General features: G+C 36.6%; 3 protein-coding genes across 3 annotated transcripts in view; 1 reads left to right on the top strand and 2 right to left on the bottom strand.

The window, feature by feature from the left end:
- Positions 1–7,850, bottom strand: part of LOC103934343 (putative branched-chain-amino-acid aminotransferase 7) — an 80,719-nt gene extending 72,869 nt beyond the window's left edge. Inside the window, exons 1-3 of the mRNA XM_048568970.1 lie at positions 7,742–7,850; positions 7,483–7,666; positions 7,167–7,343 (exon numbers count right to left, since the gene is read on the bottom strand). Coding sequence (XP_048424927.1) covers positions 7,167–7,343; positions 7,483–7,666; positions 7,742–7,767 — 387 coding nt within the window. The 5' untranslated portion in view covers positions 7,768–7,850. The remainder of the gene's footprint in view (positions 1–7,166; positions 7,344–7,482; positions 7,667–7,741) is intronic.
- Positions 69–554, top strand: LOC125468435 (pathogenesis-related protein 1-like). Its single transcript, XM_048564153.1, has one exon. The coding sequence runs from the start codon at positions 69–71 to the stop codon at positions 552–554; it is 486 nt and encodes a 161-aa protein (XP_048420110.1).
- Positions 7,851–12,313: 4,463 nt separating the features above from the next.
- Positions 12,314–21,199, bottom strand: LOC103967077 (putative branched-chain-amino-acid aminotransferase 7). Its single transcript, XM_048568963.1, has 10 exons — positions 21,189–21,199; positions 18,662–18,712; positions 14,843–15,020; positions 14,555–14,731; positions 14,144–14,275; positions 13,861–13,956; positions 13,591–13,707; positions 13,138–13,233; positions 12,862–12,974; positions 12,314–12,428 (listed from the first exon to the last, which is right to left on the bottom strand). The coding sequence occupies exons 1-10, from the start codon at positions 21,197–21,199 to the stop codon at positions 12,314–12,316; spliced, it is 1,086 nt and encodes a 361-aa protein (XP_048424920.1).
- Between the last annotated feature and the right edge of the window lie 2,222 nt (positions 21,200–23,421).

Genomic DNA, 23,421 nt, shown 5'->3' with positions numbered 1-23,421 from the left:
ACCATAACATCTCATCTTCCCATCCACAACTTAATAATTCAGTACAGAAAAAAAAACAAACCATTAACATGGGGCTGTGCAAGATTTCTTTATCCCTCATTTACATTTTAGGCTCAGCCCTAATCCAATCGACTCATGCCCAAGACACACCCCAAGACTTCCTCAATTCCCACAATTCCGCCTGCGCAACGGTAGGCGTCGGTCCCTTGATGTGGGAGGACAATATAGCACGTTTTGCACAAAACCACGCTAACCAACGTATTGGCGACTGCAATCTCACACATTCCAATGGGCTATACGGTGAAAACCTTTCCACCATAAGCACGGCTGACTTACCGAGAGTGAAGGCTGTGGACAGGTGGGAGGCAGAGAAGGTTGACTACAATTATGAGTCGAATTCGTGTGCTGATGGCAAGATGTGTGGGCATTATAGGCAGGTGGTTTGGAATATGATAGTTCGCCTAGGGTGCGCAAAAGTGAGGTGCAGTAGTGGGGGTACCTTTATTGGGTGCAACTATGATCCCCCAGGCAACTATCAAGATGAGAAACCTTAATAACCATGGAAGAATCAACAACCACTCTGGCAGTTTTTGTTGATTGATATATCTATTGATTAGAAATTCTTCGATACGTTCCATATTTTTATGGAAATCTCTAAAAAATAAGAGAAAGATAAAGAAATCGACAGATATCATTGTTATTTCTCACACATTTGTTAAATATCAGAGAAACTCTCATATTTTGTCCAAATCAATGTTTGACAATTTCTAAAGTTTCCTTTTAAATTTCCATTATTTCCATCTAAAGCAACCACTTTGGATGTTGATATTTGATATATCCGTCGATATTTCTACAAATTTGCATTTAAATATTTTTTATTGATATCAATATTTTAAACAACAATTATATCTAAGAAGATAAGCTATATGTTATTAAGAATAAAATGAACTAAGAAGCGATGACCGATCACTTGTATGTAACTTCCATTGGCAAGGGTGATGCTGTCCGGCGCCCAACTCCCACCTACACAAGGCATATACAACATGGCATCTTAATCTTTGATCTTCCTGAGTTTTCTTTGGCATAATCCAGGCTGCTTAACCACGATAGTTTAAGGGTGATGCTCTCTGGCGAGCTTCGATGATGGCTCTTTGCTAGATTGTGTCCCTAATGGAGGCGGTGGATCCTGATTGGTGGCCCCTAGTTGCTGTTTCTTTAGTGGGTTTTTACCTTTATTGTCTGCAGGCCCTTTATTGTTTGCCATCATTATGGACAAACATCAACCCGATTATGGAGTGGAGGACATCGAATGTTTGTCGGATTTTTTCGAGGATTGTTTGGACCTGGAGAATCGCTTTGAAGACCTTATTCATCTAGTTGGTAGAATGATTGTTGATCAGGAACCCCTTCAGTATGTTATGAAGGAGGTACGTCGGCTACTTTGGCACAAACTTAGAGTCATCCGAGTGGCTAGAGCGAAGGAAAATATCCACGCTATCACCAATGGGGAAGAAGCGGTAGCGAGGCAATTGTTAGAGGGGAACCCATGGTTTGTGAAGGGCTACTCTTTCTCAGTTAAGTTTTGGCCTACTTATCACTCCTTAGATCACATTAAGCCGGACAAGGTGATGTTTTGGGTCCAATCTCATGGCATACCACGCTAACTCTATACCAATAAAAATGCCCGCTGGTTGGGATAAAGGATTGGAGCAGTCATCGTAGTCGCTGATCCGGTGGAGAACGGGTTCTGAGGTTTCTTATGATGCAGGGTTGATTTTGATACCTGTAGACCCCTCCTTACCAGATTTATTATGCCTTGCCTAGAGAATGGTTCTTTAACTATCCGGCTTCATTACTAAGGTCTCAAGGACTTTTGCTACAAGTGTGGTCGGCTTGGGCATTCTAAAGGATGTACCTAGAAGGTTCAACTCACTGAATCCGGTGAATGTAACTATGGTGAGGGATTAAGAGTGCCCCCTATTGGCTTCGTCTCTATGTTGCTGTTTCCCTGCCAGACTAGACCTAAGCCAAGTAGTGGTGCTAATGAGCGGCATTGGCGTAGAAAATGGCATGTGGAAAGTGGTTTCTATGGTATTCGGGATGAAGAATGGAAGGCATAGGCATGGCAGTTTCAAGTGAACGTTGTGGCCAAACAGAAGGACATTGAGGTCTCCATGCAGTCAAACGGTAACAATAATCCAGTTACTGGCGACAGGGATATGTTGGAGCTGACATTTGAATGCAACTTGGTTTGCAGTGTCCGTTACCTGGTAACAATCAATCTGAGGATGTCAGAATGAGATCATCTCTAGAGGATCTTGATCACATGTGGCACCCTGATAGTTTTGGGACCCACTTTACGAATGGCTTATTAACGTTGGCTATCAATGGTCTATCCCTCGATAAAGTTTGGAGTGACCCAAAGCGGATCCCACCATGGGCTTTCCTCAATGCCAATGGGCTTACTAACACTTAGCAATTCTTTAGGCTTGAGCCTGGCTATGAATTGGCTGGCCTACCTTGTGATTAGCTGTTGGATCCTAGCAACTCATTACCAGTGGGGGACCTTCCTACCGATCCATGACTTGGAAAAGCCAAGAAAAAGCACATGGATGAGAGTGCTACACCTAACCCCCCTCCTAAACGTCCAAGAACCAAGGCACCTATTAGCCCGTAGAAACCTCTCCATTTTGCTCAGGGCGATGGCCCTAAAAGAAAATAAAAAAGGAATGGTAGGGGACGTGGTCAACATGTAACTGGAGATATTGACTTTACTAGAAGAAGTTCGTTCTGCATGGGGGAAGACCAGGGGTTATGTGAAGTCCTTATTTCTGCATCCAAAAAGTTGGAAGAGGCTAAATTCAATGGCCTGCTAGGAAGGAATAAGCACTAAAAGAATCTGGAATCAGCAGCGGTTAAGGAGACTCAGTCTTATCGTTAACCATGAGTATTTTATTTTGGAACTACCAGGGGCTTGGGAACCGTCGGATAGTTCAAGCGTTGCGTGGGTTAATCCGGCAACAAGCTCCCCGTATTGTGTTTTTCTCTAAAACTAATACAATACAAATAGGCTACGAAATATCAGAGTGCAGTTGGGGTTCAATTACGCTTTTGGAGTAACCTCTTGTGGTAGATCCAGAGGTCTTTCCTTACTATGGAATGATGACACTACTTTGAGAATTCTATCCTCTTCTTCCCACCATATTAACGAGGAGGTAGGCGGAATTGGTGATGCGAAGCACTGGAGGTTCACGGGTTTCTATGGACACCCACACCCAGTGACTAAGCATAGGCATGAAACGTGGGACCTATTGAGGACACTGGCTTCACGCTCCTCTATTCCCCGGGTTTGTAGAGGCGGTTTCAATGGAATTTTCCTTTCTGTGGAGAAGGAGGGAGGAAATTTACGCCACATCCACCAAATTCTCTCATTCCATGAAGCAGTGGGAGACTGTAATCTTATGGGTTTGGGGTTCAGAGGCGAGAATTTTACTTGGATAACCCCCGGCTGTGGGGGTATTAATGGACGGCTCGACTGTGTCCTCGCTACTCTACTTGGATGAATCTCTTTCCAATTGCTCTATTATCCACCTTAACCCATGCAAATCTGATCATTTTCCAATTTTGCTCAATTACAATGGCAGGGATTCTAGGAAGGGTCATGGAAGGGCTTATTTCATATTTGAGGAATGGTGGATGCATCATGATTCTTGTAAGGAAGTGATGGCTGAGGTCTGCCTTGATTGCAGGGTTCCCAATGTTCTAGGTGGTGGAAAAAGTGAAAGCGATGAAGGTTTCTTTTCTAACTTGGCAGCACCAAAATTTCAAGGCTAGGAAATTGAAAATTGAGCAGGTTCGTTCTTGGCTCAATTTTTTTTGGCTAACCCCTTGACTGAACCATGTTGGCCGAGAAGAATGATGTTTTGCAGAACTTGATTCCCTTTTGGCTCAAGAGGAAACCTTCTGGCGGCAAAGGTCTCGAATTCAATGGTTAAAAGAGGGGGACAAGAACACCAAGTTTTTCCACTAGAGAGCTACCACTCGAAAAACAAAAAAAATGCAATTTATGGCCTCAGTGACGATAATGGGGAGTTGGTTATGTTAGATGATGGTATGGAACGCATTGTTTTATCCTATTTTGACAACTTGTTCTGGACCTCCCAAGTGGTGGATGACGAGGAAATTATTGGGGCCCTGGACCAGCTAGTTACCGATGAGATGGCTACCTCTTTGAATGAGGATTTTTCTGAGGTGGAGATCAAGGCAACTCTCTTCGATATGCTTTCTTCAAAATCCCCGGGCCCAGATTTTGTTTAATTTTATAAGGCAGAGATCAAGACTTTCAGTACTCATAATTTGGTTAATTTTATGTTTAATTTTCTGAGGCAGAGATCAAGACTTTCAATACTCATAATTTGTTTAAATTTACGTTTCATAAGAAATTAAGAGGTAGTATTCTGGTGTTCATGTTTTTAGTGGATTCATTCATTGTAGGTAATGCTTATGGAGAACAGAACGAAAGTAGGTGCAATCAAATTTTTTTCGTACTCAGTCACCTAGACATTTTGAAGGGGGTGATTGGGACCAAGGTGGCTCTTGTAATCGGCTAAATCCTTTATTGGTAGAGCAGGTGAGTTGTGTGATGCTATAATGACCCGAATGGATATCATGTCTGTTTTTACTTTTGAGCAAAATGAATGTCATGTTTAGTTAATTGAGCTACACTTACATGTTATGAAGCAATGATTTTTACCCAAGCACAAACCCCTTCTACTTTGTGTTGTTTCAATTAAGCTATTGTATAATGTTACGATTTGCTTTCTAGGTCGAAGATCTCTTCTCAGTGAAGAATAATGGTACAAACGTGGAGGCACGCCTGGTGAATCAACACCTCTACAAGTCCCTTAAAGGATCAAGTTTCCAGATTTTGAACATAACCCACATGAGTGAGTTCAGAGCAGATACCCATCCATCCACAGCCAGTGGGAAGAAACACGACGACTGCATGCACTGGTGCTTGCCAGGATTAACAGATACTTGGAATGGCTTATATATAAAGCAGCTAAATGTTATTAAAAGTAGAAATTGATGAATTATTTTCATGTTGAGATTTTTCATTTTTTTCATCTGAGATGTAGTGAACTTCGCAGCACAATCCCATCCCAACTTGTTCTCAATGCTGCCTTTTGAAATCCACATAATGTTGCATCTAGAGGAGGCAACTGTGGTTAGAACACAAGGAAAATTTCAGCCTGGCTTTGGACACCTGTGCCACGACAACGAGAGTAAATGGTAATGTTCTATTTGCTTGTCTTATATATTTTGTATTAAGGAGTTGTCCTAATCGCCCCGAATGACCCCCCGTTTGCCCAATTACTACGATATGATCATAAAAGGCTAGTTTTTCCGGAATTTTATTGAAATAAGGGTAGGATGAGCAAGGATAGTTTTGTACGCACCCATTAAACAGTGCTCATTTTCCTGTGCTGTACTCAACCCTACAAATGCAATGTCACGGCATCCTGAAATTAAACCAAAAACAAGAAAAAATGAAGTTGAATTCTCTCCCTTTCTCCTTCATAAATTACAACACCAATTGGGGTGACAGCAACGGCAGTTCCAATACAGATCGTTGACTTCAAGCAAATCCTTCACCGTAATTACATGTTCCTCGACCTGAAGGAAAGCATGCATGCTCTAGGTTTACGCCTTCGAATTGAGTGGACCAAAAGCGCAGTAATGCTAATTGGTTTTGCCTTCAAGATGAAAATATTGCATGCTGTCTGCTCCCATCAGCATTCTTAAAGCATTATGTCCAGGCCTAAAGAGCAGAAATCGATCATCTTCTGTCCTGTACTCCTTAATACCTTCAAATATACCCTGACAAAACCCGCAATGTGCATATTTATATCACCAAAAGTTCGATAGCATAATAACATAATCATATTATGTTGTTGCAGAGTGAATCTGAATGAGACGTCTTGGCAAGAATCTACTTAAATAATGGTCGATATTCTCAGTTTGACAGGATAACATTTCTTCACAATAATAAAAGAATTTGACTGAATAAGCTACCTAGCTAGCAGCAAAGCATGCAAAATTACCAATGTTACCTTTCGAATGAAAAAGATTGGCACTGGCGTTATATACATTTGCCAATAATGATTAGCAACTAATCAAGCTTAACTAATCACACTAACACCTCGCACTAGCACTACAATTAGTTACATAACTGTTGCAATAGGTAAGGATAAGGACAATGACAAGACTATGACACTGCTGACTGTACTATGAGTATGAGTTGCGTCTTTACACCCGGTCAAGCTGAATGGAGGGTAAAACTTGGACTGAAGATAGTGAAACTGGCCTGAATATTAACATTCTTATTTTGGCTGTTGACATACTGAATTTGAGGAGATAAGCAAGAACTAGTTCTTTGATTTAATGATAATCTATTTCCACTTGTTTGTTACTAGCATGGAACACTGGATTGGAAGCCAGAGAAGTGGCAGATACATTGTCACACCACAAAACTGGAACTTTAGACAGAGGAAAACAAATGTCCTTAAATATTTTGCAAACTCAGGTAGTTCTGTTATTGTATGAACCCAATATCTATATTCAGCTTTCGTTGAGGAACGAGCAACTGTTCGCTGCTTCTTTCACTCCAACTAATGAGATTACTACCCAGATAAACACAGTAATCATTTGTAGATCTTCTGTCAAATACACAGCCTACCTAATCTGCATTAGAGAAGGCAGTGAGATCCAAAGAGCTTTTCTTGAACCACAAACCATGATCAATAGAGCCTTTTAGAAACCTTAGTAAGTATTCCTTTGATAGCTTGAAAGTGAGTACCTCCAGGACAATGAAGAAACTGACAAACTTGATTCACTGCATATGAGAGATCAGTTCTTGTTCATGTCAAATATTGCAATGCCCCACCATTGATATGTATTCATGAGGATTAGGTAATAGAGTACCATTGTGATCTAACTTGTGAGTACCAAGAGGTGTAGATACTCGTAACCACTAGAGTTACAAGCCCTCGGATCGATACTCATCTATTAATGAGCATGGATCCGATTACATATACATATGAAAATTAAAACGTCAGTTTTTACGTTTGTAAACTTTAGAACTATAGGGTCTAAAGTGAAAATACGCAACGCTTGTTGGCAAGGACTGCTTGTTTTAAAGCAGCAAGAAATTGCTCAGTAGATAGACATGGCACGCACAATCTCTCTGCACCCATCTTCATTCTTAGAGCGTTCTCTTCCGGACGAAAGAGCTGAATGCGACCATCTTTCGTCCTGATTGCCTTGAGACCTTCTAATATTCCCTGATGACACCATCACGTACATACTCTTAACTACTAGAATTACAAGCCCTCGGATCGATACTCATCTATTAATTAGCATGGATCCGATTATATTCGGCGTCATTGTGAAACAAACATAAGGGCAGCTAAGTATAATTACCTGTCCATAATTCAAGATTCCAGCAAATGGGCTGAGCTCAATCTTTCTATAGGGAGCGAGATGGCCTTGTGAAAAATTCTCTCCATCGGAACATATCCTAATGTACATGTAATCGGTTGGAATTACCCCAAATTCCAGTTCATCCCAGTTCATGGCATCAACGTGTTTTTCATCTGCTTCATGACTGCTTTGAGAAATTCTTACGGAAATTAAGTATAAGAGATAAAATTAAGAAAGCTGATAAGGTGAAGTAAATCACCTGTGAACTATGGATTCAGAAGTCATGGCTGCAAGTTAATGTAGAATAAAGTCTAAAACAGCCGCAACAAAGAAACAAAACACCTTTGAGTGAGCAATTTATAACATAAACGCATTTTGGTGAGATATCTCTCCATCTTAACACTTCATTTAAAAGCAAATTTCGTCTTTATTTTCGTTTTGTTTCCTATCATGACATATTTTAATCCAAATTTTTTATGAAAATTAAGGGTGATTAGTACCCTTTTCCCTTTACTTTATATATAACTAGATGCAGCAGTAGACACCCTTTGTGTGTGATTTAAAATTTATAAAGAATTAAGTATTAGTGGATTGGCGAAGTTAGAAAAAGTAAGAAAAAAGTAGACGTGGGTGGGTGCAAATGAGAGAGAGAGAAACGAAAAGTGAGTTTAGGTATTGATAGGATGACATGGTTACGAGGTTCAGTTAAAAAAAAAAAAAAAAAAAGAAGTAAAAATTTGTTTGTGTGAAATTACTATAATGTCTAATTTTTTTCTTTTAGTTATGTATAAAAGGGTATAATAGTAATTTCATTGATTTTTAGTTGACAAACAAAGTTTTTTTTTTTTTTTTTTTTTTTGTTTTTTGTTTTTTTGTTTTTGTTTTTGTTTTGTTTTGTTTTTTTAAAAAAAAAAAAACGATATTTTCTACAATAAGGGGAGGGGATGGGGTGAGTCTCACAATGAGCTATCAATAATGTGGTTCAAATTCACCTTTGGCGAGAATTAAACCTAGCTAAAATCTCTCACTTATAGGTAAAGAGGAATATCACTACATCGTAGTACTAAGTGGCGATAAATAGAGTTCTATTAATATGTAGTTTAGATGATTTTTAATTGACAAATAAAGTTCTATTAATATGTAGTTTAGATTTAGATAACATCACTTTATTATAAAAGTGAAAGTGAGAAAGTTTTGTATAGGTAAAATAAAAAACATGACTTTGATTTTTCAAACTGAAATAGCACCAATTTCGTCAAAAAAATTCAAACCAAAATACTATATCGGTGCTTTGTACTTTTTGGCGTCAAATTTGATGTCTGGCTGAGAGCAGGGCCGGTCCAGAGATTTTTGAGGTCCGGGACGACACTAAAAAATATGCCCTCACTTTATATAAGAAAATTATTTGTTTTCACACGTAAGACATCGATAAAATTATACTTACAAAAGAACTTCAAACTTAATAATTTAGAAATACGGAAAAACTAATTTATTTTGTATCGTGAGAAGGAAACAAAAAAAACTCCGGGTTTACAAGTAGATAGATATGAGTTTTGTTTTCCATCTTAACTTTTAAAGTGTTTTTGTATAAATCGTGAGGTGTTTTTTCTTATTCACTAACCTTGTCAATATGGGACTAAAAAAATAATGATGTTTTTGAGTCTAATTGATATGTATAACTAACAAATGGTTACTAAATTAAACTTTTTTATGATACATCATATGATTTGCAAATTTGGTCAACCGCATTACTCTTTGTTGAAGATTAAACTTGAATTGGAACAAATTTTTAAAAATAACAACCCACATAGCTTGTCACATCCCGACCCGGGACGGATCACTTCCTAGGCCCACTCCACTACCGTAGCACGATATTGTTCGCTTTGGGCTTACCATTCTCTCATGGTTTTGTTTTTGGGAACTCACGAGTAACTTCCAAGTGGGTCATCCATCATGGGATTGCTCTAGCCCCTTTCTCGCTTAACTTCGGAGTTCCTACGGAACCCGAAGTCAGTGAGCTCTCAAAAGGCCTTGTGCTAGTTAGGGATGAGAATATATATATAAGGATCACTCCCCTGGGCGATATCACAATCCACCCCCCTTAAGGGCCCGACATCCTCGTCGGCACACCACGGCTAGGGTTAGGCTTTGATACCAATTGTCACATCCCGACCTAGGACGGATCACTTCCCGAGCCCGGTCCACCTACTGTCCTCTTTGGGCTTACCATTCCCTCACGGTTTTGTTTTTGGGAACTTACGAGCAACTTCCCAGTGGGTCACCCATCATGGGATTGCTCTAGCCCCTTTCTCGCTTAACTTCGAAGTTCCTACAGAACCTTAAGCCAGTGAACTCCCAAAAGGCCTCGTGCTAGGTAGGGATGGGAATATACATGTAATGATCACTTCCCTGGGCGATGTGGGATGTCACATAGCTACTAGCTATTAATTAAAAATAAATTAACAACCAAACAAAAATTCGTAAAAATTAAAAAGAATAAACATGCTTTTAGCATTTCGAATTTAGGATCTCTCGTTAATTTTAAACAACAAAAATCATTGATTCTAGTTAAACTTCTTGATCATTTAGCCAAATTTTATATATTTATACTCTTATGAAAAGAAATTTGTAAAAATTGAAAAATAAATAAGGACACATGATGTTTTGAACTCAAGACCTCCTCATTAATTTCAAACAATAAAACTACCAGTTCTAGTTAAATATCTTTGTCATTGAACCAAATTTTATAAATTTATACTCTTATGAAAACATATATAAATATACCATCCTAATAATTTTGGTGCCCCCAATTATTTTGGACCCCGGACGATCGCCCTGCCAGCATTGGGCCTGGGTTGGCCCTAGCTAAGAGTACTTTTTCCACGAAGTCTTGGTATATAATATATATATATATATATATATATATTTTTTTTTTTTTGTCAAGAAGTCTTGTTAGTTTAGTGCAGGGGTGGCTCTAAGCATTTGGGTGCTTTGTGCAAAACTTACAAGGAGGCCTTTTATTATTTATTATTTTTTAATTTTTTTCTTCTATAAAATTGAAGTATTATAGGTTAGTGAATAAAAAATAAGTTTGTTTTTGTGGACAAGAGTGTTTTCTGTCTTCAATAGGTCATGAGTTCGAAACAATTGCATGTTTTTGAAATCAGTAAGGCAAAACTACCGACTGTCGAACCTAGCTCATGCTAAAGCCTCAAAATGGTAAAAACCCTAAGCCACTAGCACCAGATTAGAACTTTGATATTATATTGCATATTTTAAAATATCTACGCATGTGTTAGTGTACATGAAAATAAAATTTGGGGGCTCTTCTGAATCGAGGCCTTATGCAGTGACACCTTTTGCATACCTCAAGGTTGGCTCTGGTTTAGTGTTATAAATTTGGATGACCTAAGCATGAAGACTTTTGGACTTCTATGTCTAGACTACAAGATAGAGTTGGCCAATAGGAAAGGTAGTTCAGCCACTTAAACGATCACTTACACACAATTAATATTTGATTAGTTTAATTAGGTTGGAATTTTTGGAGGGTTGTTTTGGCAACGAATTATAAAGTCTACCCAAATATTCAAGTCAAACTGCAAGTTAAGGTGTTGAATTTTAATTGCATTTGCATTTCACATGTCATAGTCTCATGTTAGGATAAATGTGTTTAACCTTTTGTTTTAACCTTTAGAGCATTTTCAATGAAAATGTAAAAAATGCTAGGTGCACAAAAACGGATAGTTTTAGCATCAATAAAGGCTTCAACCGTGGAGCCAAATGCTAACTTGGATTGAAAAAGGTGCTCCCAGCGTAAAAAAATGACAAGAAGAGAGATTGATGCCAAATTATTTTTAATTTGATTAATGGTAGGACCCACAACGAATACAACTTATTTTGTTTATGTGAAATTGTTACTTTCAACCTTCTTTAATAAATAACTATTAAATATTACAAAAGAAAATAATATAAGAGAATTGTTATTGGTACTAAAGAAAATCTCAGTTTGCATTCTAAACTTTTTATAATTAGAAAAAAAAAAAACATTTTGTAAAGAATGTAGAATGAGATTTTGAGAGTGTTAATAACAATTCCCTAATATAAAATGAAACATTTTGACATATAGAGGCTACACACAAAATAGGCGCATAACATATGAACTTGTAAGTAAGAAGTTTTGCATGATTCCATATTTCCACATAAGCCACTCAAATTTAAATTTGATGTTTTATATTTGATATCCCTTTTGAATATGCTCTTAACTGTCATTGTATCAATAATCTATTATTATTGTTAGATATTTTGCATTGGTGAAATGCCTCATTTACCCTGATTTGTAACTGCCATAAGAGAGAAGCAATATGTTAGGAAGCTTCATAGCTCATTTATTCTCCCTCTCTATCTTTAGTTATTACTTGCTATACCATGCAAAGCATGCAACAATTTTATGGAGTTATCGGTTTTGTGATAGAAATTATTTCTATAATTTTTTAGGCTATATATCCAATCACCGAGTCGAATGAATTGATAATGACCAAATAACATAAATTAAGAGGAAGTGTGTGAAAGATAAAAATGAGTGTGTGAATAATATCATTTTAGAAAATGTTTAATAAACTTTGCTGGATCAATCATCACCTCAAATGTTTATATAGAAATTTTATTATCATTAAGGATAGAGAAGCAACTTTTAACGAGCACCCATAGTACTCAACTATCATACTTTAGTTTATCTAATACAGCAGGAAATATAATTATTTTGCATTTGTGGCTTGACTACATGTCCAAAACCACTGTTCAGATTTAGCAATGAAACACAGAGAGAAGCAGCTCAATAAATTTGCATGGTCCATCCCATCTTGTCCTCGACCATGCCTGTTTGAATCTCTGTAAGCATTACTCGCAACTTTTGAGAGATTGATTTTTCTCCAGTTCGGTATTCAACCCTGCATGTACATAATTAATTTTTGGCCATTCAACATAATAATTTATTGTCATTTAGTACTACGGTCTAATGATATTTCTATTTATTTGTAAGTGAGAGGCTTAGATCTGAATTTAGTGGATGACAAGTTTACAACCAATTTATTCCGCCATACAAATGTAAATATATCGTTTGTATAAAAATAAAAAATAAAAATTAACTAGCTATTGATCAAAATTCAAATGTTACATTATAAAGACTCAGTTGGTAATGCTTCAATGGAAAACACTTCTTATATCCAATTATGCTAGAAGTGTTTCTATAAACATTTCAAAATTCTTTTCAAAAATCAACGAGAAAACCACTTGGACATATTTCTTGAAGAAGCACACATAACAAGTACTTCTTTAGAAAACTGTTTTATGAAATCTGCACCTTTTAAACACTATTTATACCTTTTATCATGATGTGTTACACTAGCAACAGCAGTGACACCCACTGCAGTCCCTGTGCAGAACACTTCATCAGCTGTTAGCACATCCATTAGTGGAACATCACGTTCCTCCACCTGAATCAATTTTTCAAAAACAATAAATTAGATATTTTGTATGAGAAATAGTGACTGCAGAATTGCTTTTCATAAATAAAAGATTGTTTACCAGTATTTGTCGAATATTACTAGCCATACAAGGAATAATAGTTGATGAGGAAAGAAAAAGTTGCTTAATTACCTTGTACTTTAGATGAAGAGCAATTTCTATAATGCTTTTTCTTGTGATCCCTGGAAGAATAGTTCCATTGGTTGGTGGTGTTAAAATCACATTATCCTACAACACAAAATGAAATCAAGTTTATCATATCAAATTACAACAATACATATATTATTATGAAAATTCTATTGCCAAACAATTAATGTCGCAATTTGGTTTATTATGTTGTTGGTGTCTGATCCATCTTAAAAGAAAATTATTTTTCGAATCCGCAATTTGGATTAACTGTTCAGCAAACATGATATATCGAAATGTCTAGCAATATGAACAAAGTAACATTTTCTTGATCATAATGTTTTCCTTATTGCCTTGTGGATGTATAATAATTTATGTGATCGAATACGTAATTAATTTGTTACCCTAGCTAAATTATTATATTTTATGAGGGCTAATGACAATTCTAATCAGTACTACCTTCACAATGAAAACATTGCATGAAGAAACTTCCTCAACATTTTTTCCAGTGGCCGCGTCCAGAAATAAGACATCGGTGAACCCTTTTGCCTTAGCCTTGTTTACTGCTTCAAAAACCTACAGGAAATTGGAGCAAGAAAATCATTCATGAGAAACCCTAAATACATAATACAATAACGACACCACTAAGATCTCAAACAAATATATTTCCCAAAATCCCAACTCATCATCCAATCCTTCTTATTATGGAAGTAGGCCAATTTTGCTTACCGGTGAATAATTGGTGATGCTTTTAATGGCTCCGGTTCCACCAAGAGTAGCCCTAGGAACCTCATTCTCAACATACAAATTCATGCTAGGGCCACACTGTTATTTGAGCAAAATCAACAAGCACTTAGCAAAAGAACAGAAAAATGTGACATTGTAGCTTGTAAGTTGTCGGCATGCAACTTGGCATCATGTTACAAATATTCAAACCTAGTATGTCTTGGATTCAACTTCCATCAATAAGCACCAGAAACAATTCTTAAGAAGGAAGGAAGCCCCCACCTACCTTGTACCAATTTCCGATGGGAGAGGTGAATATAAGGAATGTGCATTCAGGGGCTGGTCCAATACCCAGAACAGCTCCACTTCCCATAAGTAGAGGCCTAATGTATAATGATCCTTTACCTGGTGGAGGCACCTGCATCAATCCAAAAAAGCGAATTCATAAACATGATTAATTGACTTAATGTCATAATTATATACAGGGATTGATGCTACATATGATTAAATATGACAGATTTTGAGATATTTTAACAAAAGTTGAGAAAAAAAATTCATGCAGTTACTTCTGATTTTCTTTGAAGGATGTTATTAACAATGTTGTCAATAAATATATATTTTCTTTCATTTCATCAAATTGTCAGTAAATGACGAATAAACAACTTTTGTTCACTAGATAAAATTGAAGGTTTCATACCCATCGCTGGTTGGCAAGGACAGTTTTTTTTACAGCATCAACAAATACATTAACTGGTGGGGATGGCATGCAGAGTCTGTCTGCTCCATTTTTCATGCGCAGGGCATTCAGTTCTGGCCTAAATAGTTGAATGCCACCATCTGGCCTTCGATATGCCTTCAGACCTTCAAACAATCCCTAATTAATGACACCACAAATTAATGGTTAATTAGTCGCTGGCAAATCTCTGTCTATTTTGATGTTAATAACATTGGCTTGCGTTGCAAGTAATGATACAAGAAAGATTACCTGCCCATAATTGAAAATTGCAGCAGATGGGCTTATCTCTATGTTTCCATAGCGACTTAGAGATCCTTCTGAGAAGTTATCTTTTCCAGAAATTTTCATGATATATATGTAGTCAGTTGGAGTGAGGCCAAACCCTAGCTTGTCCCAGTTGAAGTTGACATACGCTTCGTCATTATTTCTATTCAAATAAATGCATATACAAAAGAAAAGAAAAGGTAAAAGGTAAGACAATGAATACAAGTCTGAAGTTGAAAGAAAAATACAGTCAAATTGTTGATTAACTAAGATGAATAATAAGGGGTAATGTAAGTCGCGTGATATGGGGTATGTTCTCTCGTAATTTTTCAAACCGTGAATTTGAAGTCTGGCAAATAACATACCGTGTTTTGTCAAGTGAACATTACCTCGTGCAAGGTCAAAAGTTTCATCATATCATACAACGATGATAAATTATCAAAACCTAAAATTATTTAGTGGAAGAAAATAATCGCATTTATGAGGAAAGGAGATGAAAAATAAACCTAGTATCCATAGGTGGCTGTGATTAATGTACTCTTTGAGAATCTGCAATTAGGGTGGATCACGCAGAACAAGTACTCTTGGAAGAAAAGAAAGCAAGTGTTGAAGGTAGTCTAAAACTCTCAAGTTTGCCTAAATATATATATGTAGGGAAGAGGTTGAACCAAAAAACAAAAAAAAGACTCCACAACACAATGACAGCGTAACATGTAAGATGTGATCTGGAAGCTACTTGAAATTACTGGTCATCGTGTTATTTAATTGTTTCCTTTGTTGTTCTTGCTTTGGTACATTTGACTGTTTCTGAAATTATTTGCTAATAATTTATTTACTTTCAATATAAAGGTTCCCTATTTTTTTGGGAGGAAGTTAGGTAGGCCACTCACTAGGCCGTTTACAAGAAACAAACTAGGCTGACTTCTCTAAAATTTGAGCAAATACCTGTGGGACTAATTGGGAGCGTTATATAGTCAGTTATTGACCAAAAAAGAAAACGGACAGAAACTTCAGTTGAACGTTGACTTTGGGTTCAAATGACACGCTATTTGCAGTCACTTAGAAGTTTGTACACAATTTTGTGCAAGGCCGGCCCTGAGAATTTGGGGGCCCTAGCCGAGTCTTCAAAGTGGGGCCCTAAAGTTCTCAAACCTTTGACTCTTTGTATATTGGTATATAGTAAAACGAATTTACTAATTACATAAAATGTCTATTTCTTCGTCGAATATCATTAAAAATTAATATCAAAAGAAAAAAGATGTACTAACATTACTTAATATTACATGTCACATGTCTTTAGACGCAAATGCACTAAGTGTTTGCAGTCAAGAGTCTAAGTATTGGTTTGGTACTGAGGTGATTTTATAAAAAGTGGGTATAAAAAAAAAACTGAGCTCAAAAAGGTGTTTGGTAAACACTTAAAAACAACTTATTTTCACAATTTTGGATGAAAATAAGCTGAAACCGTGAAACAACAAAAATGAGCTTACTCTCACAGCACATCAGACACAGTTTTTCTTTTCAAAGCATAGCAATACTAAACCAGCCCAAGATTGAGAGTGAAGAGCAATAAAACTTGATGATCAAGAGAGTAAAAACAATAAAACTTGATTGACGAATATAATAATCAACAACGCCAAGTGGTTCTCTTGTATTCTTTCTAAAATCAACACACACTAGCGAATCAAATTTTAGAATAACCTTGTTTAACAATAAATTATTGAAAAAGAAAATTTAAATTCAAAGTTATGGTTACCTCAAATTCCAATCTTCAGAACCAAGTGATAGTTCCTTAAACATTCAATAGAAATAGAAAGATTGGGAAGTTGAAAGAAAAAAGATTACAAAGTTATGATTATTATGGGTTTTGTTATTTTTTTAGGTTATTATCAAAAGCAAAAGAAAAAAAAAATGCATTTGGACAAATTGAGGCCATTAATTTCACTAACCTATTGTGCGTGTGACAATTGACCTTTGTATATTTTTTATTTAAGAAACTCAAGTTTTTTCTATTTATAAAATTTTTATTCAAAATATTTTTGAAAATAAATAAGAATTTAAACATAAACCACCCACTAACATGAAGTTTTGTTATGTTGTTTCTAAAATTGACAATTTTAAATTCATTCAAAATTAATATTTGTTGAATTATTTTAACTCCTTTTGATTCTTGTAATTTTAAAATTTTTAAAGAGCAATTTATCTTTAATTTTAATCTTTAATTTCATAGATTTGAAAAAAGCAAAAACTAATGCCTACGAGGAACTGCCCACCCCAATGAAAACGGGGTGGAACAGTTTCCACTGCACCAACGAAATAATTGTGATGTTTCTTACGTTTTCTTTATTTATATTTTATATACAGGATGTATAAAAAAATTTGGGGCCCCTCGAACTTGGGGGCCCTAGGCAACCGCCTACCTCGGCTACCCTCAGGGCTGGCCTTGGCAACCCACCCCAATGAAAACGAAGTGGAACAGTTTCCACTGCACCAACGAAATAATTGTGATGTTTCTTACGTTTTCTTTGTTTATATTTTTTTTGTTTGAGTACAAGTGAGACACTACCACGAAGGAGAGGATTTGAATTCAGGACACAATGTGTAAAAGATGAATGCTTTAATCATCAGGACAATTCATTGCTTACATTTTTGTGAAAGATTAGTAGTGTTGTCATTTGCATTCCTTCATTGGGGTGGAAAATACTTCTTAAAGCATGAAGTTTTCTTATCCCTTAATTACTTGGTGAATTTAAAAACACAAAAATAACTCACTAAATTAACATCGCATTAATGACTTGTTTGAATTTACTCCATAATTCAAGTAATATACCTAACAAAAAGTGGTTTAATAAAAAAGTTTAATTTATCGAACTATGATGAAACCACATGCTACTCCTAACGAAAATAATGCTCTCTAGGGTTTCTTAAGGTTTCCTACGTATCACTAGGAGAGCGACAACAAGTCTGATTCGGCGGCAGCATCGTAGTCACGTTGGTTTAGAAGGCTCTACTACAATTCCAGTTACAGTTATAGTTTCAAGCTCAGATGTAGAAGATTCAAATTGCAGTCAATCCATTGCTACACCAACAACACAGCCTTTGTTTTCTACACTCTCTGTGGTACTTGAATTTCAACGTGAACAATTTGTAAGTGGTTTTCTCCATTCCTCCAGTTAATCTCCACCCTATGAAGACAAGGTCAAAGAGTGCCATTGTTAAGAAGATTGCTCTTGTTGCTGTTGTTCATGAAAATGGAGGAGTTGACTTGACTCAAGTTGAACTTGCAACATACAAATCTGCCTTAAAAACTCTAGTATGGCATGAGGCTATGAAAGATGAGATTTTAGCATTACACAATCAAGGTACATGGTCTTTGGTTCCCCTACCAAAACACAAGAACTTAGTTGGTTGCAAATGGGTCTTTAAGATAAAAAAGAATGCTGATGGATCAATTGGGAGGTATAAGGCACGACTAGTAGCTAAAAGCTTTAATCAAGAAGAAGGGATTGACTATGGGGAGACTTTTAGTCCAATTGTTAAACCAACAACAGTGAGATTAGTTTTAGCTTTGTAAGCACACTTTGGTTGGACATTGAGACAATTGGATGTGAAAATTGCCTTCCTTCATGGCATATTGCAAGAAGAGGTGTACATGGCACAACCACCTGGATTTGTTGATATCAAACATGAAGATTAGGTTTACAGATTACATAAGTCTTTATATGGATTGAAACAGGCACCAAGGGCTTGGAATGAGAGATTCACCAATTTTCTACCATCTTTGGGATTCAAATCCACATATGCAGATTCATCATTGTTTGTGAAAGTTGTTGACAGCTCTGTGGTAATTTTACTCTTATATGTGGATGATAATATTATCACTGGCAGTGCAACCCAAGCAATCACTGAGGTTATTCATTCACTTATTAGGGAGTTTGATATGAAAGACTTGGGACCACTACACTATTTTCTAGGGATTCAAATTATGTAGAAGAATGATGGCTTGTTTCTCTCTCAAGACAAGTATGTTACAGATTTGTTAACTAAGTCTGAAATGTTGCTGTCTAAACCATGTGCTACTTCAAGTTTGCCCTACAACAGATTGCTCAAAGATGAAGGGAAACCGTATAATAATCCTGCCCTTTATAGATGTTTAGTTGGAGCTTTACAGTACTTGACATTTACTAGACTTAACATTGCATTTGTAGTGCATCAAGTCTGTCAGATTATGCAAAACCCTATGGAGTCACATTTCATGGTAATTAAAAGGATCCTTAGTTACTTAAGAGCTACTCAAGGTTGTGGAATTCATTATGTCAAGAGTTCACTGGATATTACTGCATAGAGTGATGCAAACTCGGCTGAACATCCTAATGATAGAAGATCAACTACTGGAATGGTTGTATTTTTGGGGTTTAATCCCATTTCGTGGTCATCTAAGAAGCAAAATACTGTCTCTCGCTTATCCACAGAAGCTAAATATCAGGCTCTATCTACTACAACTGTTGAACTTAATTGCATCAAACAACAGTTGCATTTTCTGCATATTGTAGAAAAGCCACTTCTCTTCTGTGACAATTTATCTGCCATAGCACTGACTTTAAATCCAATCTAGCATCAACGTACAACACATAGAGGTTGATGTGCATTTTATTCTAGAGAGGGTAGCAAAACAACAATTGCAAGTGCATTTTGTGTCTTCAAACGAGTAGTTTACTGATATACTAACCAAATGACTATCTACTCCTTTTTTTTTTTTTTCCAGATTCATTGTGCCAATCTTAGGCTTAAATTCTCTGCCCCTTAGCTTAAGGTGGGATGTTAAGAATTTTAAGATCCAATGGTTATGAAATGGACAAGTGTCAAAAGGTTATGAAGTTAGTTAAGTTGGTTATATTGTTACTTAGAGTGTAAGCTACCAAATGCTATTATATATATAGCTCGTAACAAACCATTGTAACTGATAAGAAAAGATACTACAATTCTCAACAGATTCTTCTCTCTAATTTCTGAATCTTCTACTTCTCCCTCTATTTCTTTCTTGTTTCTTGCTTCTGTATAACCTTCTTCTTCAATAACCTCTAATAGTTTACACTACCGTTGGTATGACTGCATTTACAATAAAGGCCTTTTATTCATGTATGTTGTTCGATCTCGGATATTGCTTTGAGATTTATACATATGTTGTTATTACATTGGCTGTTTGAATGGTTGTGCTATGTACATCGGTTGCATTGCAATGAAAGGTTGGCTGCCAACCCAGTGTGTAATCATTGAATGTTGTCATTTCCTCACGAACCGGTATAAAGATAGTGTGGCGATGAGGATGTGATCCTTCGGGTTTTCGTTGCTTTACAAATGATTGTACACAACCTTTCTTGTTTTAAACATGAACAGACATGACTATCCAAAGGTCAGTGTGATATATGATGTCACTGCGAAGTGAGTTTTCCTTGACTCATGATTATTCATAAAGAAATCAATTTGACATTTTGTTGTGACAATAAAAGTGACGTTTGAAGTCAAAACATTTTGGTCTTCGGAAAGGAAAAGACTAGACATTAAAATGTGGGATATTTGAAAAAAAAAATGAATTAGATATGATGATGCTTATTAAGTAAGCATATGAATGTTCATGCATGTTAGTCATAAGAAGGAAAGGATAAAAGCCAAGAATTGTTTTTCCCATAATGGCTAGTGAGGCATGAAGGCCTAAGAAGATAGATGTATAAGGTCTATCCTAGTTGTTTCTACTTCTTAAAAGAAAAAAAAAAGAAAAAAAGAAAGAAAAGGTGATCGATTTAACGATGATGTTAAAATTAACCACAATTATCGAATAATTGTGGACGTAGCTTATCTATTTTCAAGATATGAAATTTATTTAAGAAGAATGGAAATATAATTTGCTAATTGGATAAGACAATCAAAATGTCATCTCTTGTAATGAGTAATTATTTAAGGTATGGCAAGGTTGGGAACCTTCTTATAAATATCTTAAATGTGGGGGAGTTTGCTCAAGTGTTAGCAAATTACTTATCAAGTGCGAACGCATGTTTGGAGGAATTACATTGGAAAACAACTACTCTAAAAGGAAATAATTTCCATGCATGGATATAAAGTTTGTGATGGCCATATAATGAGAAGTCAACCTAGTGGTACCAATTTTTAAAGGTTTGACCAGAGAGTAAGTTGTATCATCGAGGGGAATGGGTTAAAAACCTACGTCTTAAGAATCGCCATAATGGCAACCCAACCTAGTTGACTGGAGATCCCAAGATCTAGGTTCAAAGGGACAATCGAGATGATTCAAAGGGAGCATTGCGGAGATTACCTCCTACCCATGTCCTATGATGAAACAGTGTTATCTGCGGCGTATTTAGGATAAGCATTGCTTTTAATGATTCCTATACTTGGAAATAACAAGCCGGGTATTGCAGGATACTCTTAATGGGAAGTCACCTATCTTGAGTGAGGAATGGGACCATTCCTGTGAGAATTTTTTGAAGGGCTTAGTTTTCTAAAAGCACTTATGAGAAACCAAGAATTGTTCAGGGCAAAAATGAACATAACCAAGCAACAACGGGGTGTCTGGAAGGGTATTGTGTGATTACTATTGTCTTGGTTTCACAAACGGTTAAGCAGTCCAAGATATCGCGTTCATTGATTAGCCAAGTAAATCTGATAGTAATTCACTACGGAAGGTTCAAAGCTAAAAGCCACCTATCCTGATAGAGTACTTTTCCTTCTTAATTCTCTCTCTAGTGTCTACATTGTCATTTGCATGGTAATGAGTCAATTTCCATTCTTGTGGGGGATTGTTGAAAAATTTAATAATAATAATATTATATTAAATTTATTAATTGAATGGAAATTAGACGTGGAGCCTTTTGGTAGAAAGATTTGTTTACTCAAATGAAGAGTTGCAACTTTTGACTCTTTAAGAATAGTCACATGCTTTCCAAAAATGTATCTCACATTCTATAAATAGGGAAGCCCCCTATAATCACAAAATAACTTTTCATTGTTTTACATAATCATACATAGAGTGCACTAAGTATTAAAGAGTCTCATTGAGTCCATATGAGAGAGTTTTCAACACAAGCGTGGTTCATGGAGCCTTGTGATTTGGAGTGCTACTATTACAAGGACATGGTCATTGTATCTTAGGAGACATGCACCGATCAACCATGAACACCGTAGTGGGGCGTAAACTTGTCTTAAGGAAAAAGTGTCCAACTCTTGTCTCGACCGCATTTTCTAGGTTTTTCTAATTCATTATATCATGTTCATTTAACATTGATTACTCATGTGCATGCATTATTGTGATATATAATTGCATGAATTATTTCTTGATTTTCTATGTGATTTATTATAGCAATTAGACCCTAATTATGCCAATAAATAATGCATCTTTAGCGACCTAAGGCTTGAGTGTCGATTGTAGAGTTGGAAGAAGACCTATTTTCGTTTGGTTTCGATAACCAACGAGAGAGAGTGATGGTACTGAAAGGTGGACCTTGGTTGTACGATGGGGCGTTACTAGTTTTGGCTGAGGCCAATACATTGGCTTATCCCAGTCGGATTGCCCTTAATGCTTAGGAATTTTGGATTCAAATCAAGGGTTTGCCTCTAGCATACATGACCTGCCACATGGGGCAATTCATTGGCTATTAAATAGGCGAGCATGTGCTCACTGATCAAAGTAGAGGGGCCGATATTCAAGGGAGGATTTTGCATATTCGTTTTGCCCTTGATATTACGAAACCTTTGAGGAGAAAGTTTGTTATTATCTATTGAGGGTTCTTTGGTGAGCATTGATATTCGATATGCGAAACTACCAGTTACTTGCTTTATCTGTGGGATAATTGGGCATATAAAGGAGCAATGCGATCAGTTTAAGGGGAAAAACGAGGATGATCTTTCAAAACTCTACGGTAGGTGGTTTCAGAGTGATGTTCTTCCTAGTTATCGTAAACCCCAAGGCACTCACTTCGGTTTAGGTCTATCACCAAGGTGGTCCATGAAAGTGCTAGTGGATGTTGAGGATAAGGACAAAGAGCCAGGGTTAGCTGGTCATATTCCAGGGAAGGTAACGGATGGCGGGGTGGTGACCAGGTTGAGGGAGTTGGTTTGCTATTTTCAAGGGCATGAGCGTGAGTTAAGGGATCTTTATGGTGAAGGTATCATACCTGACTTGAATGCGGATTTGATTTCTGATTTGGAGCTGAAGGAGATAGTTATTGATTCCTTAGCCATCGTTCCTTATCAGGAGATCCCTATGATTACGGTTGTTGGGAGGGATATTATTGAGGACACGTCCATTAGCTCTGGAAGCTTGTGTTTATTTGGTATTGATTTGAATGATGTGCTATATGGTGAAGATTGTTCCTCAAATCAAGAACCTTAGCTAAGGTGTGGGCCTTTCAGTGATATGGTAGATAGTGGTTTGGAATTAGGTGGGCTTTGTCTTTTTTTTCCAAATCAGGCCCGAGTCAGAATGTTGCCCCTATGAACCTTGTTGTGAATCATAACCCGTCCACAGAAAGTTCGCATTTTTCTGGGGT

This window comes from the organism of the source record quoted next, unplaced genomic scaffold, assembly GCF_019419815.1.
Source record: "Pyrus x bretschneideri cultivar Hongxiangsu unplaced genomic scaffold, Pyrus_bretschneideri_v1 Contig10, whole genome shotgun sequence".
NCBI lineage: Eukaryota > Viridiplantae > Streptophyta > Magnoliopsida > Rosales > Rosaceae > Pyrus > Pyrus x bretschneideri.
The sequence above is the reverse complement of the archived record's forward strand: the minus strand, read 5'-3'. Positions and strand labels throughout refer to the sequence as shown.

Bases quoted from the DNA above. Each gene is read 5' to 3' on its own strand.
- LOC125468435 (XM_048564153.1), top strand. From the start codon at position 69: ATGGGGCTGTGCAAGATTTCTTTATCCCTCATTTACATTTTAGGCTCA.
- LOC103967077 (XM_048568963.1), bottom strand. The intron at 15,021-18,661 runs GCATATGTGGAT...TTATTTGAATAG, and splicing joins TCACAAACAATGATGAATCT to AAATAATGACGAAGCGTATG. The intron at 12,429-12,861 runs GTATAAATAGTG...ATGTACATGCAG, and splicing joins GTAACACATCATGATAAAAG to GGTTGAATACCGAACTGGAG.